We start from the raw sequence: 22,177 nt of genomic DNA, 5'->3' as shown, positions 1-22,177 counted from the left end.
AGGAGGGGGAGGGGGAGAAGAAAAACAAGAACAAGAACTACAACAATAACCACAAAGTTTGAAGCAAGCCTGCACTACGTAGTAAGACTGTTTAAAATAAAACAAAGAAAAATGTTTAAAGCAATTAATTACCAGTCTTCTTTTTCTGAAATGAAAAAAAGGAAGACAGGAAATAATGTTTCATGACTACAATCAAAATAATGTAAAATGAATTCATTTTTTGTATTTCCTTGGCCACTGACTTGTCTCACTTTTGTTGCTGTCTTAGTTTATTGCTGTAAAGAGACACAGCCAAGGGAATTCTTATAAAGGAAACAATTAATTGGGGCTTGCTTACAGTTTCAGAGGTTTAGTCTATTATTATCACAGTGAGAAGCAAGATGGCAGGCGTTGCTATGGAATGATTGTTTTGTACAGTGAAGATGTGTCTTTGCCCAGGTACCTTCTGATTGCTTTAATAAAAGAGCCAACTTGCTGGTAGGTAGGTAGGGAGGTAGGTAGAAGGTATAAGTGGGACAGCAAGACATTGAGGACACTGGGAAGAAGAAGGGTAGAGCCCCAGGAGTTGTGAGGAGAGGCAGAGGGAAGCAAGACTAATGTGTTAAAAGAAGGTTCTGCCACATGGCAGAGAATAAATAAAAAAAAGTGAGTTAATTTAAAATGTAGCAGTTAGCCAGCAAGCAGCCTGATCATTTATAGTTAATATTAAGTCTGTGTGTTTATTGGTGAACCAGTGGTCCTGACAAAAACTCTGCCTACAAGGCATGGCAGATAGGATGCTGGTGAAAGAGTTAAGAGTTACATTCTAATCCATAGGCAGCAGGATAAAGACAGAGAGCTAAAAACAGAAACAAAGATAGAGACGTGACAGGGAGAGAGAGAGACAGAGAGGAAGTGTCATGCCCTTTTGAAACCTCAAAGCACACCTCCAGAGATACACTTCCCCTAAAAGGCCACACCTACTTCAACAATCCTTTTCAAATAGTGCCACTTTTTGATGATTAAGCATTCAAATACAGGAGCCTGTGGAGGCCGTTCTTATTCAAACCATGACAGTTACACATACAATCCTCATTAAAAATGATGTGACATTGCCCTCTGTACCTGGTACAATATTAAACACTACTAGGTTTAGTACATGTAATCAAAGACAATATTACCAGGTGAAGAGACTATTTTTTCTTGATTTTCTTCAAATTTTTTTTAATTTTTAATTACTCTTTTATATTTTGAGATTATAATATAATTATATCAATTTCTCCTTTACTTTTCTCCCACATAACCCCTACCATGTATCTCAACCTCTTCCTCAAATTCAAAACCATTCTCCAAAGCATACAAGCAAACAAATAAGAGACTAGTTCACTTTTTTTCCCAGACAAAACACTACTTTCCTTAAAAAGTAGATGGATTTTGTTTTAAATGAGAATCTTAATGAGGTTTAATATGTATTAGTAGCAATTTCTACTTTTAGGCAAAGAAGTAATCAAGTACAACTTTCACAAGTGAAATTATGTACTTCTTGTCTAGGATAAATTTCACTTATGAACAAAACAGGCAGATACATACTTGATTGTTTTTTTCCAAGGTTGCTAGTAATTTTCCAAATAGTATTTTTCATGCATGTTTCAGCTTTTTTATATTTATTTCTTATCAGAGTTAGATAAATACTGAAACCAAGAAAAGCCTGATTGAAAATTCACTACTTCTACATGCATCTTTTTTTGTCTTTGTTGCTTGTTTGGTTTTTGGTTTTGTTTTTCAAGTCAGGGTTTGTATGTGTAGCCCTGACTGTCCTATAACTCACTCTGTAGATCAGGCTGGCCTCTTAGGGGAAGACCCACTTGTCTCTGCCTCCCAAGTACTGGGATTAAAGGTGGGCACCACTACTGCTGGTGGCATCTTATTTGTTTTTTTTTTTAATTTTTAATTTTACATGTCCATCCCAGTTCCCTCTCCCTCCCTCCCTTCCTCTCTGCCTCTCACCCTCTCTGCCCCCTCACATGTACCCTAACTACCCTCCCCTCCCATCCCCCCAATCCAATTCCACATGTAGGGCAATGCCATCCAGGTGGGGCTATGTAGATCTGTCAAGTCATTTGAAGTAGGGGCTAGGAATTCTCTCCTGTCTCTAGGTTAAGGCAGTTATCCCTCCATGGGGGATGTGTTCTTTTGTGCACTAGGAATACATCCTGGTTCCACTGTCTGAGGTCCCTTAGACTTCTCAGTCTTTCTGGCTGAGATCAATATTCAGGGGGGCCTGAGGAAGTCCCATGCTGGATTCCCAGCTATCAATCTGGGGGGCCCATTAGCTCCTCCTTGTTCAGGTCAGCTGTCTCTATATGTTTCTGCAGCCTGGTCTTGTCCTCTCCATCTGCATCTGGATTCTAGTTTGACCCAGTGTTTAGGTATGGGTGTTTGCTTTTGTTTCCAACAGGTACTAGATGAAGGCTCCATAATGATGGATAAGTTAGTTGTTGATCTCACTATCCAGGAAGGACATTTATGGTAGCCTTTCCACGGTTACTCAAATTGTTAGTTAGCGGCAGTCTTGTAGGTCTCTAGACCTTTCTTTAGGTTCAGTTTTCTCTTCAAACCAATAATGGCTCCCTTTTTTATGTTCTCTCTCTCTCTCTTCCTCTCTCTCTCTCTGTCTCTCTTCTGTCTTCTATTCCTACCCTGACTCAATCTTCTGGAAGCAACCTAGATGCCCCTCAAATGCAGAATGGATAAAGAAGATATGGCACATCTACACAATGGAATACTACTCTGCAGAAAAAAATAATGGAATCTCGAAATTTGCAGGCAAGTGGATGGCACTTGAAGAACCCTCCTGAATGAGGTAACCCAAGTCACAAAAAGAGGAACATGGTATGTACTTGCTCATATATGGATTTTAGAGCTAGAGCAAATGATCACCAGCCTAAAATTCATAGCACCAGACGAACTAGGATACAAGGTGTATTTCTAAGAGATTCATATAGAGTCCCTCACAAAAGGGGGAAGGGATAAGTCCCCCATAGCACATAGGAAGTGGGGGGTAGTCAATGGTGAGTGATTTAGGAGGAAGAGAAGGGGATGAGAGGAAAGCACAGGCATCTTATTTTTTAAGGAATTATTATTGTGGCATAACACACATGGAAATAAATGCTCAGACACTTGCTTAACATCTAAATTCCCAACACAGCAGGAAATGAAAGGTTTTCAGGGTCACCAAGAGCCTTATTTACATTGCACACCTCAGAAAGAAAGATGTCTTTCTCACAGTCCCAATGTCTGTGAGTTAAGAAAAATAGAGTCCCACAAATAAAGCTTGAACACTGGAAATCTAGCTATGTAGGAAAACTTCTCAGCCCCCTATATGTTCAAGTGACCTATTATTATTAATTTATGCAGAAAGAATTCTACCACCATGCCCATTAAGCATTGTCCTGAATCCTGTCATTAAAACAGACATGATTCAGTAAAAAATACATTATTCCTATCAAAGTACTTCTCTGCAGGTCTTTGATTTCTACCTAACAATGAAAGTTTTACAGTTACTGTTATCAATTCACTGTTTCAACATTTAATTGTTTGCTTTATAAGTAATTGGGTATGGTAGGCACATGGTTGCAATTCTTCCTCCTTATTAAGAAGTTAAAATTTTTCAAGCTTCATGGTGCAGGCTTGTAGTACCAGCATCTGGAAAATCTAGACTGGAAGACCACAAGTTCAGTCCCAGTTGTAGCAACTCAGTATGACCCTACTACTAAATAGAATGTAAAAGGGAAATCTAAGAGTGCTGTTTATTTGCAGAGCAGTTGCCTTCCATGTGTGATGGCAAAGATTAAATTTCTCATGCAACAAAATAAATTATAATTTAGTATCTATACTTTAGAAAAATTTTAATCAATGTTTGGTGTCTGAAAGATGTTATTTAAGTGAGCATGAACTAATGAAGTTTTAAAAACTGAAAAGTTAACAAAAAAATACATGTAAGAACTCTTAAATGACATAGGAACTGTAGTTATATCTGTCTCTTTATTTGGGTAAATCAGTCTCTGTTTATGAAATGATAAATATTAATAGGATTGTGATGAATAGTATAAGTTCTTTACATGAGTTTGTTGCAGTTGTGGGCAATCAGTATGTGACAATTTATTACTATGGTTCTTATGTGCATAGCTCACCCTTAGATTAGGAAAATAGAAAGAGCAAGAAAATTTTAGTTTAAGATGTAGAGATGACCAGTGCCCAAACACCACCAAGAACACTACTTCCTAAACTAAGAGTGAAACTGTTAAAGGCACAAATCACAGCAAGTCATGCATTTCTCTTATCCATGTTCTTGCTTTTTAAAAGTAAAGATTAGATTTATCTTTAAGTACACACTTGTACTCCATCTTCTGGAGCAGAGACATCATCAGTGCCATTTAGTGAGACTCCGTTTCAAAATAAAAGCAAAAAAGGCAGGGTACAGTGGCTTAAGTGAGGTCTGTAATTCCAGCATTTATGAAGTAGAAGTCAAGTGGAAGGCAAGATTCAACTACATATGGAGGTCAAGGTCAAGTGAGTTTCATAGGAATCCATATTAAAAACCACATTAAACCAGATCAAAAGACATAAAATGAAAATGATTAGAGTTAGGTTACCAGTGGCTTCTATACATACACTGTCCTAAAAATTTGGCCAAAGTGAGGCATTATTATTTAAAAAAAGGACTAAAAGTATAAAAAATAATGCTCTCTTCTATTTTGGTGGCTTAATAGTACTTTGCTTATTATATGTGCATATGAATCCCACTTTCTTTGAAATGTTCTTTGTGGTTTACTTCCCTAAAGAATAAGCCAGGCAGTGGTGGTTCACATTTTTAATCCCAGCACTCGGGAGAGAAATGCATGAAGACCTCTGTGGGTTTGAGGCTAACCTAATCTACAGAACAAGGCCCAGGACAGACAGGGCCCCACAGAGAAACCCTGTCTCAAAAAAAAAAAAAAAAAAAATAGGAAAAGAATCTGATGGAGAGTATGCTGTTACAACAACTCTACAACAACTAAAAACAAACACAAAAACAAAAAACAAAATAAAGCAAAATCCCGGGATGTGGCATTTTGTCTGCAGCTAACGCTAACCCTAACCCTAACCCTAACCCTAAGCATCTCAACTATGATTAAATTTTTTTATTAATTTATTTTTTATTTTTATTTTACATATTGATCCCAGTTCCCTCTCCCTCCGTCCCTCCCTACCTCTTTCATTCTCACTTACCTGGCAGGGGAGGTACCATGATCAAGTGATTAATTTTTTAATTTCCATATACCAGAGACTCATCAGAAGGTCATTAATTGCAATTTAGTTTCTGGTGTCCATATTTATAATGTTGTTGTTGTTTTGGTGATACAAAATCAGTCTTATGCAATGAGCCCAGTAGGGAAGGAAGAATACAGCATTAGGTGTAAACACCATACCCATGCTATTCATCCTTAAAGTTCAGATTCCGTAAAGGCAATAAAGAATTGCAATTTTTGTCTCTCTGTACACTACTGTCTTTTCTGCACTGATGAGATAAAAGCCTTTTCATTATACTGATATGCACCAGGAAATATGGACATGTTTCCCAACAGAACTGATGAAAAGGCTGGACAGAGTTATTTACAGACATTCACCTTTCTATGTGCTATGTTAAAATAAGAATAAAAACCATAGTTACAAATGAGGATGATTTAAAGTTTCTACCATCATTCCTACTGTCAAAATAGACATTAGTCCTGGAATTTTTATTATGGTCTCAATTTGCTGCACAGTCTCTGGAATTTTGATTCATGATTCCTTTGGGGAATTGTATTTGCAGGAAACAGTGTCTAGCCAGTTACCTCATTGTCTCTTTAGACAACATACATTGAAGTTGAAGAATTTAATTCAGTTCTTGAAAGATGACTTAGTGTCTCACTTTTTCTCTACCTGCTCTGAGAAGGCTCTGAGTGAGGAGGTATGGGGTGAACACGAAACCCTTTACAATGGGTCTGTTTATTTTCATCAGTCCATCAGGTTTTGTCATTGGTTATTAGCCTTATAACTAAGCTATTCTGTAGTTAAAGTGATTCCATCTTGCTTCCTTCCCTTTGGGAATTGTGTTACTTATTCTAATGTCTATCTTTCCAAGTGTGACCACATTTAAGGAGTGTTTCATTGTGTTCTCAGTGACTATATAGCCTGTCTTCTTTGTTTACTTTGTATCAAGGGGCATAGATTTGTTCATTAAAACTTTTTTTTTTTTTAACAAATTCACAGTCAGTAATATACTACTGATTTTAGTCTTGGTTTTTAAATCTGGGTTCCATGAATATTATTTTTTACAAGTCTCTGAAATGAAATGTAAAATTGTGTACATGCATCATTGTTCTGCATAGAAGGAATAAAAATTTCATCAGATTCTGCAACAGTTCATGAGCCCCTACCTTTCCCTACTAAAAACTGTCACATATTTTTCTTATAAAATATGGCATTGGTCCTTTGACCATACTAGTACCATACTTGGCACTATAAAATATGCAGAAGTCTCTGTAATGTCTTCAGTACATTATAATTTCTGAGAAGCCCTATATATTTTCCCAAAAGTTACAAGAATCTTTTGTTGATATCTCGCTTCATTTGCAGTGAGTTTCAGGCTGAAGATGTACCCTACAGTATTTATAATATAATTGAATAAAATTTAATTGCTTTAAGCTTTTTATCATTAGGACTTTATTCTCTAAAACTCACAGGCAGACATTCTTAGCAATATGGTTTGAAACATGTTCTATTTTTGTAACGAGTTTTTGTAGTTGTATTTTAGAAGCAGATAAGATTTGAGCAGTATACTTTGACCACTTAAAATGTTTTGAAGTTTTCATATCTAATTCAACATACTAAGTAGAATATCTACTTTATAATAGTAATAAAGATATATCTTATAATAATAATTGCTGAGTCCCAAGAGAAATCCTCTTTCCAGTGATATACTATATTTATATTATTTGATTTGTTTATAGTAAAATGAATAAATATATTCCTGATATAGCAATTGATTTCTTCACAAAGGTCTTATCTTCCAGTCTCCTTTATCTAGATCATTACTATAAATGACTAATTGAAATTATGGGCATTTTTTCCACAACCTGCCAATATCCACTTAGTATTTTGTGTGCCTTTATTAAACACATCCAAACATGGAAACATTGTGTCTGGCACAAATACCTCATGACCCCTCTGTAGACTCTCCATAATGGAAAATAAAGTCAATATTTCTTAGGTTGTCACATGTTTCCATAAGAGTATGCTACAATTCTGAACACAACTCTCTATTATTGAAACCATTGTTAGTGAAATATTTCATTATCTATTTTTCTTTAATTTATTCAACATTGTATGCTAACAGCTAGCCCAAAATTTTCTCAAGAATAAACAGATAAAGACACACATGAATTTTATTTGATAATTTTATAATAACTTTAAATGAAATAGTAGCTAGTCAGTAATTCTCTTAACAAACCTTTATTAATACTCTATTTTTAAAAACTATTTTACAACATGGAGATGCTTTTGCGTATATGCCTACTCTCTCTGTAGCAAGCAAATTGAAGTTAGAATTGTCTAAGTAGCGGTTTTTTTTTTCCTCTATAATGAATATGTTGTACTACAGAGTTTGTTAGGCCATTTCTGGTTTTGTAACATTTTTCACAATGAGAAGTACACATATCTCCCTGAGGGTATCTATGTGTTATGTACGTACACATACAAACATTAACACTGATATGGCTTGTAGGGAAAATCACTTATTTAGTGGAATTGACTTCATAGGTCACATGGTAGTAATCATTTCCAGACAGCTTTAATTGCCCTGTCTCATTTAGAAAGGCAAATATACATTGCCAAGGGAAGTGAATGGATTATAATACCACTTAGCTTTCCTACAAAAAAAAAAAAAATCCTTGTACATTTTGGCACAGAACTTGATTGTTTTACCTATTTTACATTTTACTATAATGGCTTCTGCATTGCTACATTTTGCTTTCAGCTATTTGAATGGCAGAGATTTGGGTATAAATATAATTGTGAGGAATATATTTTCCCCCAATAACAATGTAGGCTAAAATAACCTCCCACAGAGGAGCAGGGTCCATTAGAGTAGAATGAATCAGAACAAAGTGGTGAGGTTCACATTGACCCAGGAAGGAGAAACAATTTATTTTAACTCTTTGGAATGCTACTCTATCATCTGACCACATTAACAACAGGATAGGCTTTTTGCATTGTTTACCTGACATATAAAATGACTCCATAAATGTGGATGTTCTATGAATATATATTCTGGGATGAGTGGAGAGGTTAAAAACTAATTGGTGATGTCCAGAAGAATATGTATGTTTTAAGTCATAAATGATGGATTTTGACTGAATAATGACTAGTATCCCTGAAGCAGAAGATAGATCTTCAGTCAATGAGTAAAACTGTTTTATACACAAAGACTGTATGGGAAGAAAAATACAAGCTCTTTAATACTAATATTAATGCTTTAATAAACACTTGTCATCAACGTTCCATTCCCTTTAGATTTAGAATTTTAAAATTTTGATTATTTTGTCTTTCTATAACTACCACAAACTTAACTTTAGTCAAAAATTATTTTCTGTAACTTATTCAACAAATGGCTGTTTTATCTCAAGTGTGTCTCTTTGAGTCAGTTTTGATACATAGCATCAAAGATATGTTAGTCTAGTCATAGATATGCATAGGGTCTTGGCTGCTTTAACTTGACTTAAGTCATACAAAACTCAACTCTACCACATCAATATTTTTTCTTTATTTGAATATTATTGAAGTCTACCAAACACTATGGATTTATCTTCTCTGCTTTAAATGATTGTAATTTCAGGTCTTTCCTAATCCCAACCCTCTCAGTTTCAAGACTTCCGATGTTCCATGAGTTGACATATCTACTAAGCATAATCTTCTTCTTCCTCACTAAGATACACCCTCAGCCCTTTTTGCCCTGAAAGAAAAAATAGCTCATAGTATCACTTCCTGGGATTTATTATATTCTTCCTGGAATAAATGTTCTTCTCTTTACATGAAAATATGAATAATTTTTAAAAACTACATTTTAATTTTCTTCCACAATGGAGAACTAAAGACATCCCAGGAAAACTTAACTTATGTTCAAGCTCTGCTATTGAAACAAGTGTTTCAATACTGTAGAATTTATAAAGTATACTAGCTAAATGTGTTAAGGACTAATAACTTGTTTTTCTTCAAAATGCATATGCTACAATCCTAACCCATAATCCTTCTGAAAAGAAAAAGCTGCCAAATATCTTTTCTAAGCATAAAATGACACTTTTACCATAATAAATTATTGCTGGGTATTAATTTAAACAAAATATACACTATGATAAGAGTGGACTGGGGCTGGGGCTGGAAAGATGATTCAGTTGCTCTTCCAAAGGACTTGGGTTCAATTCCCAAAAACCACATGGCAGCTGATGACTGTAACGCTAGTTCCAGGGAATCTGATACCCTCATACAGACATACATGCAAGCAAACCCCACTACACACTAAATAAATAAATTAATCTTATTTTGAAAAAGACTGAAAGGTACTACTAGGAATTCTAAGCAGCAGAGACCACAAAACTGATTATGTTTGATATATTTGTCTGACTTCTACACTGATGGTTAACAGCTACAATAGCTTTCCTTTATTGTAAGGATGAGACTTCAACTACATTAAAGTAACTGTTGCATTTCATGTCTTTTAATTCCAAAACAATAGGATATCTCCTATGAGAGTTCTCAATAACTTTCTGTGAGTATGACTAATTCCTTCAGAATTTCAGGTCATTGCTGTTACTTACTGTAGTTGAAGTTGTTTTTCTGGAAGAAGTTGGCTGTGCTGTGGTCCAGGGAAGCACATGAATTATGACTGTAGTAGTGGCTGTCAGCTGACTAGCTGCATTCTCACCCAATTCATCAGTGACTTCAATAAGTAACTGGAACGTCACTCCATCTTGAATTCCTTGAAATAGATCGTACTGGAAATGCTGCCCAGTGGCCAGAAATGGAGACTCAGCACCTTCTCTCCAAAGAGTGAACTGATTATTTGTGTTTCCTAAAATTTAGGTAATAAAACAATGGGAACTGTATCATGAATGCTTATTTCCATGCTCTCTAAGTTTTTGTTTAAAATATATCTTATGATATATTCCCAACAGTTACAAATTCTGAAGTGAGAATCACACAAAACAATGTGGAAGTAACCAACTTGAATTCACACCCTTTACCTCCTGTGATGGAATAGCTTAGATGATCCTGTGGGGAATCCTTGTCTACGCAATTGAGGCGAATTAAACGACCCCTAAAGCTGCCATACATCTGAATTTCTAAATGTGGAGGTGTACATACAGGAGGCTCATCATTCACGTTCTACAACAAAATGATACTTTATTAGGTTAAGTCATGTTTCAAAAATCTCGCCATACACAATTGGTCATTTTCTCATTTTTATTGCATATAGTGTTGGCCTAGATAATTTCCAGTAAATTACAGGAATATATCACAAACACACACACGGGGGTGGGGGGGAAGGGGCAGTGCTTAGAGTGTCTTGGATTCTATGACTGAAGAATAGAGATAGTCATTTAAATCCTCAAAGTTGATGTCCACAGCATTCCTCAGCTCAGCAATTTTTCCCAATGTGCCTCCTCACAGAAACGATTTCACCAAATATTTTCCTGACTTATTCATTCACCTTTTTCTTTTCCTTGAGTTACTAGTTGTGAAATAACACAGATTCATCAGATAGCTGATGCTACTGATTAGAGCCTGTACTTGATTCTTCATGAAAAATGCATGTTCAAGTTCCTCATGACTAAAAGCCTAGAATAGTGCTACGAGTCCCACTGTATTTATTAAGGAGGTTTATAATTTCAAGTTACAAACTGAAAACAAGAATCATCTAAATTACCAGCAGAAGAGTGAAATGGCAAGGACAAGAATCAATGAATTTATTTGAACTCACAAATTTGGAAGGAGTGAGGCTACCTTTAAACATTAATCTATATTCTTAACATAGTATAAGCAAGTATAAATATAATTAACAAGTATAAAAAATAAACATGTCATTTTAAAAAATAAAGACCCAAGCAAATATTTTACAGTAATAAATTATCTTCATGCTTTTACAATTGTTGTCATTGTCATACATGGCTCACACTCATTGGTGAACTCAAAGTGCAAGTTTAAATAACCTCTCAGGACTGTAGCTCTCCACCATCGTTTTAATATTCCCATTACATTATGAAGCTCTGGGAACATTTTGGAAGAAGGAATTCTTAATGCTCCAACATTATGGCCAGCCTTTAAGCTTGTTCTTAAATTAAGCAAAGGGGACCCTGCCAACCTTGAATCATCAGTTTCTTATTTTAAGGTGCTGTTTCTATGGCTTGGAATTTAATATATCATTCCAATCTTGCTTGCCAGAATTAATTTTGGCAAAAGACCATCATTTTCTTACACAACTGTATCTCCAATTACATTAAAACATAGTGTATTCATGTTACTAAGTTATTATTCTTTATGGAAATTTGATCAACACAAAGTATACAAGAAAGCAAAACTATGGTTTTAGTTGTTCATACCTTAAAATTTAGAATCACCATAATTCTGGAACAAAATACTCTGAAACACTGTGACATATATTTATTAACTAAATTTTAATAAATAAAAACAACTTAGCCAGTACATTTGGTAAGTGATTTAAAACCTGTTCCCAATAAAAGAGAAATAAATTGGGTTGCAATTATCTTTGAGTAATCTGGAAAGGCATTTTCAATCCCTGTGTTGTTATACGATTACCTAAAGTGGTTATTAAATAAAACATACTATTTAAATTTTTTAATTTCTAATAAATAAAATGTATTCTTAATACATAATCATAATTTAGCAATATTTATCACTTTTATTTCATTTTGGAATAGAATGTATTATCTTTATATAGAGCAGTTCTCCAAGTTTTTAACTGCAGGCATTGGAGACATGGCTCAACAGTTAAGAGCATTTACTGTTTTTCTGAGGACCCAGCTTCAGTTCCCAGCATCTGTACAGCAGATCACCACCACCTACAAATGAAGTTCCAGAATGTCAAGAAAAATCTGACCCACTGGGACACCAGGCATACATGTAGTGAATACATGTATGTTAGAAAACCCAAATAAATAAATCTTTGTATATGTTTTTAAATACAAACATGGTAAATTTGGACAATTTGGGGTTTTGTGTACCCCTTATATAATAGTATTTAGACTTTAAAGTTTAAAGTAGAACACAAAGACATAGACAAATTATAAAGTTGGGTGCATAGTTGTTCAAAACTGTGACGTCCCTTTATGGATTTTTCCCTAATGGGGTTGTTATATCCTTCTATACATCTTCTTATTAGAGTTGCTTTGAAGGTATATTTTGTCAGCCCCAGCACTGAAAGGGAGATTGAACACAAGTTTCCATCCTTAACCTAGAAACTATTAGCAACTGATACCTGCTCAGAAAGGGAGGTCAGTTTTCTTAAATGGAAGTAACTAGGTATATCAACCACACTCCAAAACAGACACTGTCCCAGGTTCTCTCTCTCTCTCTCCCTCTCTCTCTCTCTCTCTCTCTCTCTCTCTCTCTCTCTCTCTATCTATCTATCTATCTATCTCTGTCTCTGTCTGTCTTTGTCTCTGTCTCTGTCTCTCTCTCTCTCTCTCTCTCTCTCTCTCTCTCTCTCTGTGTTTTATTTTGACTTCTTTTTTTGGTCTAATTGGTCTTTTTCTAGTTCACATTGATTTTAATTTTAGTGTTTAGTGCTTTTAAGGCATTTCTTTTTCAGACAGTGAGACAGAATGAAATAAGGAGGGGGTGAGAATGGCAACTAGGATGGGGAAGAAAGTAGGGAGGAACTGGGAAGAGTTGCAGTACAAAAATATGATTAAAATTGAAATGTTTAAATATAAAATGATATAAAACAGGAAGGAGGTATAAAATTAATGCTAAAAATAGTCATGGTTGGTACAACTTTAGCATGTTGAAAAGAATTTGTACCCTTAGAGGTCTTTACTTTCTTTGTACAAATATGACCTTAAGAAAATAAAAACATAAAAGGTCTCTAATAAAAAAAAAAAGTTTTACTATTTCTCTTCCTGAGTTTTAACTACTTGAGGAGAGGAGAAACTATCACACGTAAACATCTGAAATAAGAAATGATGAACAAGCAAATTGCCATGGAAACCATAATGTGTATACTTACTTTGATGATTATTGTGAACAGTCAACTTGCTAGAAGCTAGAACCATGTAGGAAAAAAATGCCTTCAGCACATCTGTGAGAGATTCTTAGCTCTTGGTTTTTTGACATTAGATACAGTAAGACCAACTGCTGATACACCCCTCTCCCCACATTGTAGACGCTATCCACAACTATGAGCTGAAACAAAGCCTACCCCTTACGTGAAATGCCCATTTTTTAAAAAACCTTGAATAAAAAAATATAACTACATGATGTGATTAAAATGCCAAGAGTTGCAGGGCAAAGATGACACATGCCATTAATCTCTGCACTTGGGAAGCAGAGGCAGGTCATCCTCTGAGTCCAAGGCCAGCCTGGTCTACAAAGCTGCACAGAGAAAAGCCCTGTCTCAAATAAATAAATAAATAAATAAATAAATAAATAAATAAATAAATAAATAAAAATGCTAAAAGCTAAAGTATGTAGTGATAATGTGCATATTAAAGAAGCAAATGAAAATGAACTCAACTTTTATAGACTTAAATTGGTTAGGAAAAGTTCTCAGAAGTGATGCTAATGCTAATTCTTACTAAGTTTTGTAATCATTACCTCTGATTGTCTCTCGTGTTTTTTGAGGTGAGAGCTGGTAACCTCTTTCACTGATTACTCTTTGCTACCTGACATTCTTGAAGGCTTTAACAGAGAAAAGTCCTAGAGTTAAACTACCAAGCAGTACCAACAGCAAGAAACCTATTGTCCCGAGTTTTCATCCTGTGTTGACTATTATATGGTTGAGTGTTTTGGTGTGTGTGTGCGTGCATGCGTGCATGTGTGAGTGTGTGTGTGTGTGTGTGTGTGTCAGAGAGAGAGAAAGAGAGACAGAGACAGAGAGAACAGTTTAATGTATTTTTAATGTTTTTATTTTTTTGATAGATTGCAGTAACCCTACATGTGATGTTCTCTTCATTGCCAGTGAACACTCCTCAACAGGTAGCTCCCAGTGTAGTACATGTCTTAGGTGCCACCTGTGCTTGGAGCAGCTGTCTCACCAAGTTCTGCATCTGAATCTATAGACCGACTCAGCATGGTGACTTTTGCTTAATTTCCTTTGCATTCTTTATCTTTTTTCTTGTGTTTGGAACTCATGTTCTGCCTGACCCACTCTCCTGTGTGCTTGTATAGCAACTGCACTCCATGCTTTGTACTCCTGTTTGTTGTAGCAGGCTGTAGGATGGATACCAGGCACATATTCTTCCCTCTGTGGGATGTTCTCTGTCAAAGAAGGAGGCTCTGTCATCATCTCAGAGTGCTGGTGTTGTCCTCTTTCTGTGTCTGGAGGAGGCGGCCTCTTTTACCTATGCTACCTTGGAAACCATTGATGTTTCCTTTTAGTACCATTGTAGTTAACCACAATCTGCTACTTTTTACTTTTTAACCCCATACTGAATTCCATATATCCAACAGTGCTATCTCTATATTAGTTGGTGATATGGTTGCTGGTATTATGTATATATATATATATATATATATATATATATATATATATATACATATATAATATATCCATAAAATATAAAAATATTGTCATTCATATTAATTTTTTTTTATGAATGGATTTCTTGATTGATTGATTCCTGGGAAATGTTTAGCCACTGACAAAATATAACATACAACTCAAGTTGAAAAAAAAAATCAGTCAATATAAAAGGACAAAAATGTAGAAAAGAAGATATAAACACAGCTGTTAAAATGTAAAACAAGATAATGCAATTAATATGAATATAGTAGCAACCATAATGAATGTAAAGGCATTTTGGATTGCCAGTAAAATACAAATATAATACTGAATTGTGTACCATAAAATTACAAAGAAAATTATTTAAAGGTTAAAAAGTAAAAGTAAAAGAAAGAAAAATAAATAAAAGTGATAAGTCAATATTATACATAAAAGTATTTGGGTGTATTTACAGCTAGCAGCCATTTTGACATTTAAGTGGATATCACTATACACTTGACAATCATCATTACAAAGCAATGAGGAAATGCACACTATACAGTCGTTAGAATAAAATAGTGACAGCAAATAACAAAGAAATGAAATTGAATATCCTTCACTTCATGGATGGATAGAAAGTGATCAAGTTACCTTGAAAACTTGTTAAGAGTTTTCAGATACCCAGAAACACATTTCTGGGTGTGTCTGTGAAGTTCTGTGAAAAGTTTAACAGATGGATCCTAAGATTATATAATAAGAACTACCCAGCCATGAGGGTGGCCATTGTTTGATCCATTGAAGAATTAGACTAGAAAGAAAGACCCTGGCCTCCACCTCTACTTCATTTGGACTTGACAGCTCTTGGTTATTTTGCTTTGATAATTCAAAACCAATTTGAATGTCCCCATCCCCAACCTTAGTTTCTCAGGCTTTTAGACTGGGACTAAATGGGACAGTGGTACTAATCATGTAACTTTCCCTCCATGGTCTTGAGTTTTCAGGGACAAATTCAATATGAAACAGTTTCAGCAGATCTTGTTAACTTCTGCTCACAATGGCATAGTTCTTTTCCTCTCTGAGTTCAGATTTGTCTTATTCTTATAATTTGAGACTAAAAATGAGAAATATAATCTATAACACATGATAGACACAAAGTGAAGGAACAAAAATGTAGATATACAGGCATGAATTTATGATACAAATAGGTATTTTTCCATTATGATGAGGAAAACCTAAAATCAGTAAGTATAAATACATATTTGTAACCACAAATAATACTCTAAGAAATTATAGAATTACAAAAGAAGGACAATAAAAATAAATATATTTGAACTGAGTGAAGTAATATTTTAAATGTTAAAATATGAAAAATTCAATATTTAATTGAAATATAACTGGTTAATAAGTTGGAAATAAGAATAATAACTATAAGCTGCTTTTATATGTGTCTATACTACTTATAGTTTATTATTAAATTACTCATATTTAATCTTCTTTTATAATTATAAACCATGGGACCAGGGACATGGTAAGAGTACTTGCCACCTAGCCTGAATTTAACCCAAGAATCACATGGTAGGAGAGAACCAACTCCCACAAGTTGTCCTTTGATCTTCGTGCAGAAATGATGGCATGTGCTATGGTAAGACATGCAGGCATACACAAGGCAAACAAGCAAACAAACAAATGTTAGTACTGTAAGTGAATAGTTTTCCAAACAGAAACAATGCTCTCTTTGGAGTCCTATTAAGGCTATCTGCAAGTTAAGTAAGTTTGCTACCATCTAACAGCATCACTTGAATAACAAAATACAAAACTGGACTTTTATATAATACAGAAAACCAATAATATATGCCTTAGCTTTTTTCTGTCTCTGTCCTTCTCTTTGTTTCTCTGTCCCCTTCTTTCCTTCCCCCATCAAGTATTTTCTTTGCAAGTAACAAGACAATGTAGGCAGTTGTGTAATACTTGCAAAGAAAGTTAGAAAATGTCCTTGAAACACTTGTTTGATCCCCCACTTCAATTCAGTCATGTTTTCTGGAAGTTAGGATAAAAGCCTGGAATATATCCCTTAACTAGCATAGTGGGACTCAAAACTCATTCCTTTATTGTTTTTTCTTCTTAGTTTATAAGATCAATTTTCCATATGGTATTTGTAGTACTTAGAAGAAAGTTTGTATGTTGGCTTTCTCCCTTGTAAAACATATGTTCTTGAGTTCTCAGACTTTAGTGAACACCCTCAGTCTCAAAGACACCCGGGGCGATTTCCATGTTATCTCTAAGGTATAAGCACATACAGTTTCTAGCCTCAGGCTGAGATTTTACTTAGGAAGGCTTTTCAATTCTGGGTGGACACAGATTGATTTTCTCTTTGTCATTTATTTATTTATTTATTTATTTATTTACTTACTTACTTACTTACTTACTTACTTATAACTCATACTAACTGTTCCTGAGCCAAATAACAAAAATTACATTTACTATACTTCCTACCCTACTTTTCATTGTTGCTGTATGGTTCTTTGCTGGGTTGGAAAAAACGACAAGCAGTTTGAATTAAACAGTAACAATGAAAATGGAATCAAGCTCATATTCAGTGTAAAAAAAAAACTAACAAAAACAAAAATCAGCCCTCTTCAGAGCTTGTTTTTGCATTTTCCTGTCTTAGCCAAAGAAGAAAGAGAAGACTCAAGAAGAAAAAAAAAAAAAAGGTTCTCATTTGGGTAGACTATTCAATGTTGTTGTTGTCGCAGTGTTCAGAATCTCATGAGGAATCTTGGTTCCCATGGCAAGTGCAGTTAATGTCTGACATGCTGCTCTAATACAAGATGGTATGGATATTGACAGACAGCAAAATGGCACTTCAGCCAACTCAAAAGTGTTTGTTAATCATAATCTGGAACCTGCTTTGTTATGGGCTGGCAGGCGTCCAATGATCAAACTGGAGTAAAAATAGTAGCACTACTGGGGATTCTTTAGCAGTCATTTGTCCCAATATTTTCCAGGCTCCTTTGGCTTTCCAAAAGAAAGTTTCATATTTTTCCCTTCATTTTCAGAATATAGCACCATCTATTTTAATTATGTCATCCAGGGTTTTCAAGAATAAGTTCCTTAGATTTTAGCCCTTAAATTTAAATTTCAATATGTGTACTCATTACATCTTATCTAAAACATGATTTCTTGTACATCTTATCCATTCACCTACTAAAGAGCATCCCACTTGCTTCTGAATTTGAGCAGTTATAAGTAAAGATGCTATAGACGTTCAAATACAAGCTTTGGGGTAGAGATGTATTTTCAGTTAACTAAACTGAATTTTACTGAATTTTACTTCCAGATAGTGTCATTGAATGTTTTTTTAATTTTGTGAAAAAAAAAATGGTGAACTTGCCTAGAGAAGACACAATTTTTAATTCACTGCTAAGGAACATGAGTGTCTGTTGTCCCTCAGCTCTGCCAGCACTTAGGGTTGTCAGTGTTTTTACTTTCACCACGTAAATGCATTTCTATTAGACTTTCATGATAGTTTTAATATTGACGTTTGTAAGATCACACTGTTAGGCAGGTTTTTTATGCTTGTTTCCACCTAGGAAATCTTTAGTAAAATATCTGCTCAGGATTTTGTTGCTGTTGTTCATACATTGCTAAACTATCCTTTCTTACTGTTCACATTTTTTTTTCATTTTTGGAATAGTTTTAACAATGTTCTTAAAACAGGTAGATCTCTTAAAAATGTTTCATACTGTAGCTTCTCTTTAAACTTTTGGACATCATCTTTCAGAATCAAAAAAGTAATGAATTTTAGTGATGCCCAGTTGGTCAGAAATTTCATGTGTCTGTGCCCATTAGAACTTTCATGTGTCTGTACCCATGCTGTGTTTTTAAAATTGGTATTAAAAGTACCCCAGAATTGTTCTACATTTTACATTTAGGTGTAAGTTCACAATGAGTAAATTCTCCCAAGAGTGTGAAATCTTTGCCAGGCCTCACTCCAGCACCATTCAGTGGAGACACTGTCTTTTTTGAGTGGTTTTGCTTTATTCTATTGGGTTATTTCACTCTTCTTTCATTAATACGGCACTGCCTTCACTACTGTGGTTAATACTTTTTTGAGCCAGCACTTCACAAGCCAGCCCCAAAATCAGGTAAGCTTTTTATAATAGTTTAACTCCAGAGCTTAATTTATTCTTTTATGTATTCCAAATATAGAAATATCTCAAACAAAAACAATTTTATATCTTTCTTTTAAATAAATAAGCCTTCTATCATCTTTTCTTCTATTAACTAGGATTTGTGCTATAACATCCAAACTTAGAATGCATATCTTCATGTCATTAAGTAGAATATTAGTTTGAAGAATTATGTTTTTAGATATATTCTATCAAGTCAAGAAAATTCTTTATTCCTACTTTGTTTAGAATATTCACTATGCTCTAGTGTTTGATTTTATTAAATGTTATTCACCATCTGTCTTAGTTAGGGTTGCTGTGAAGAGACATCATGATCACAGCAACTCTTATAATGGAAAATATTTAATTGTGTGGCTTAAAGTTCCAGATATTTAGTTCATTATCATCCTGGTGGACCATAGCACTGTGCAGGAAGACTTGATGCTGGTGAATGAGCTAAGAGTTCTATAGCATGATCTGCAGACAGCAGGAAATAAGACTGTCATACTGGGCATAGCTTGAGCACATATGGGACTTCTAAGCCTGTCTCCAAAGTGATACACTTCCTCGAACAAGGCCTCAACTACTCTGACAAGGCCATACCTCCTAATAGTGCCACTTTCTGTGGGTCAAACATTTAAACACATGAGTTTGCAGGAGATATACCTATTCAAACCACTACACCATCTACTGGTGTAATTGTACCAATTTTCTTTTTGAACCTGGTAGAAAGGTATAATAAATAAATAATATAAAAAAAACATTCAACTATCTTTGCATACCAGGAATAACTATGTGGTCATGATATAAAAGCATCTCTGGGCATTTTAGATATGATTTTTATATATTATTGGAGAAATTTTCATTTGCAATCATGAGAAGCAGTGGCCTGTCATTTTCTTAGGATATTTTCATCTGTATCTGGCATGTAATTTTGTTACCCTGTTCAAAAAGTTCATTTTTTCTATTCATAAATAGAGCAAATAATTCCTATGAAGTACTTCTGACATTATTGTTCCAAAAATAAACAAGCATGCTGATAATACTTTCAATTACAAACAAGACAGGGGCTTCTTTATGCCCTGAGTGCAAGGAAAGCAATGGTTTTATGGATGGACAACGTTTCTGTATATCATCTTTGGAGTTGGAAACCTCTTCTCATTAGAAAAAGACATTTGGTTCAGGGCATAATACAATGAACATATGCTTTCAAGATTGCGAGATATTGATTTTTTTTTTTACTTATAAAAGAAATCTGAATTATTCATATCATCATTAGGTTAATGCTAAGTATCAAAATATTGTTTGGCGATGCTAAAAAATGAAACAAGCATTTAAATGTTGATTTTTGGTTTATTTCTTTTATTTTTTATTTCTTTTTGTAGACCTTGAGCTCACTGTGTAATGGTAGATGGTGTATAATTGATTTTCATGCCTTTGTCTATCTTAGCTGGGATTGCAAACATACTTTCCCGCACTGGGCATCTCTCTCTTTCTCTTTTTAGTTTTTTAACTTTCTACAGTATTCTTTCCTTTGTAAGTCTAAATATTAGTAATGGATAAGCAAGATTTGGTCATCCCAGTTTATAACTATTTCTTTTGTATACCACCAAGTTCTAGAGATTATTGTTTAAATAACTTTGAGCTTCAATGCATACACATTCAAAGCCTCATATTAACTTCAACACATTATCACTTTCTTTGGACACTGGCTACCTAGATATACAAGTGCTACAAATTTAACCTTTTTAAATTGTTCACAGATTTTTATGTATCACTCTAAATATTATATTAAAGTTGCATTCTAGATTAGCAGTTGACTAAGATGGCATATGTCATATGTAGGTTAAATTTTGTCCTCCAAAAGACATTTCCTTTTGCATATTTAGATTATTAAACCTGATATCATGTTGGAATAACATAGGTACTTGATCCAGCATACTATCCTTGTTAGAAAAAATTTTGCTCTTTTGTTTTCATTTTCTTTCTCCTTATTTTTGGATTTCTTTATTTTATTTTATTTTATCTTGAAAGAGAGAGGGATGGAGTGGGAAGAACATAAACAGGGTAGACAGATAGGATCCTGGAAGAGTTGGGAGTTATATGAAAAAAATTAAATATAAGAAAACACAGAGCACAAATAAAAAGAGAGACATTGGAATGATATGCCTCAAAACCCAACACTTATCTTTAGTGACTTTCAGTAGAAGTTAAAAGAAAAGCCTAGAAGACAGCATTTCCTAAAACATTCTCAGAAAGCACTGCTTGCTATCAGCTTACTTTGAAATGTCTATCCTCAAAAATAAAATACATTTCTGTTTCAATATACCTGGTTCCTGTAATTTTGTTTAGGAAGCCCTAGAAAACTAGTAAACCATCAATTAAATTCAGAATCAGTATTAATTAGTGCATGAACTCAATACAGGTGTAGCTATGCCAAGGGATTATTACTAACTAGTTAATATAAAAAGTAACCTCAATGTCTTTAATCTACCATGTAATTAAAAAAATAAAATTAGCATTTATAAAAATAATATTCTATAAATTTTATTTAGAAAACCACTATCCAAGCTGATATTTTCAAATGTGTTATGTGTATTTACATTTTGTTGATTTTGCTAAAATTTAAATTTAATAAAAAATATTGGTCTTAGAACACATCCTCTATGAAAGAAGAGGGTGGGGTAGAAAGTAAGGTGTACAGAGATGATTAGGTAAATCAGGAAGCCACAAGTGTATGTTGTATGCTCTATAGGACATCCACTTAACTCACTCCAAGGCTCAGAGATATAGTCATTGAGGTGTTACTCATGCTACAGTAGGTATATTCGTAGCCATGCCAACATGAGTAGCCCTAGTTATACCCAATGGGTCATTTTTCAAGCAAGCAAGCAAACGAACAAAAAAAAAATTAAAATCAACCAACCAAACAAAATTAACTAAACAAGATGACATTAAGATGGAAGGAAAGACTGAGTGGGTGGAAGAAGGTAGTGGAGAGGGTAAAAGACAATGGAAACAGGCATGTTATCAAAATTACATGGATTAAATTGTCAAAAATAAGCTAATTAAAAGATCCTTCATTTTATTATAATATTTTATGGTGAATCAGATTTGTGATTAATTCTCCCTCAATTTGCTGTGAATAGCACTGGGTAGAATTTTAAATGTTAGCCTGGAAATGCCATTTTATTTTCATCTTTTGTATCATGGTTTTATTTTAAGTATTCAT

At 34.3% G+C, this 22,177-nt stretch overlaps 1 protein-coding gene across 1 annotated transcript in view; it reads right to left on the bottom strand.

Moving 5' to 3' along the window:
* LOC127214538 (cadherin-related family member 3) overlaps window positions 1-22,177 on the bottom strand; it is an 89,566-nt gene that overhangs the window by 5,799 nt on the left and 61,590 nt on the right. Inside the window, exons 17-18 of the mRNA XM_051174919.1 lie at window positions 10,302-10,443; window positions 9,876-10,129 (exon numbers count right to left, since the gene is read on the bottom strand). Of these exons, the coding sequence (XP_051030876.1) occupies window positions 9,876-10,129; window positions 10,302-10,443 (396 nt within the window). The remainder of the gene's footprint in view (window positions 1-9,875; window positions 10,130-10,301; window positions 10,444-22,177) is intronic.

This window comes from Phodopus roborovskii, unplaced genomic scaffold (genome assembly GCF_943737965.1).
Source record: "Phodopus roborovskii unplaced genomic scaffold, PHOROB, whole genome shotgun sequence".
NCBI lineage: Eukaryota > Metazoa > Chordata > Mammalia > Rodentia > Cricetidae > Phodopus > Phodopus roborovskii.
This window is presented reverse-complemented; position numbering and strand designations above follow the sequence as displayed.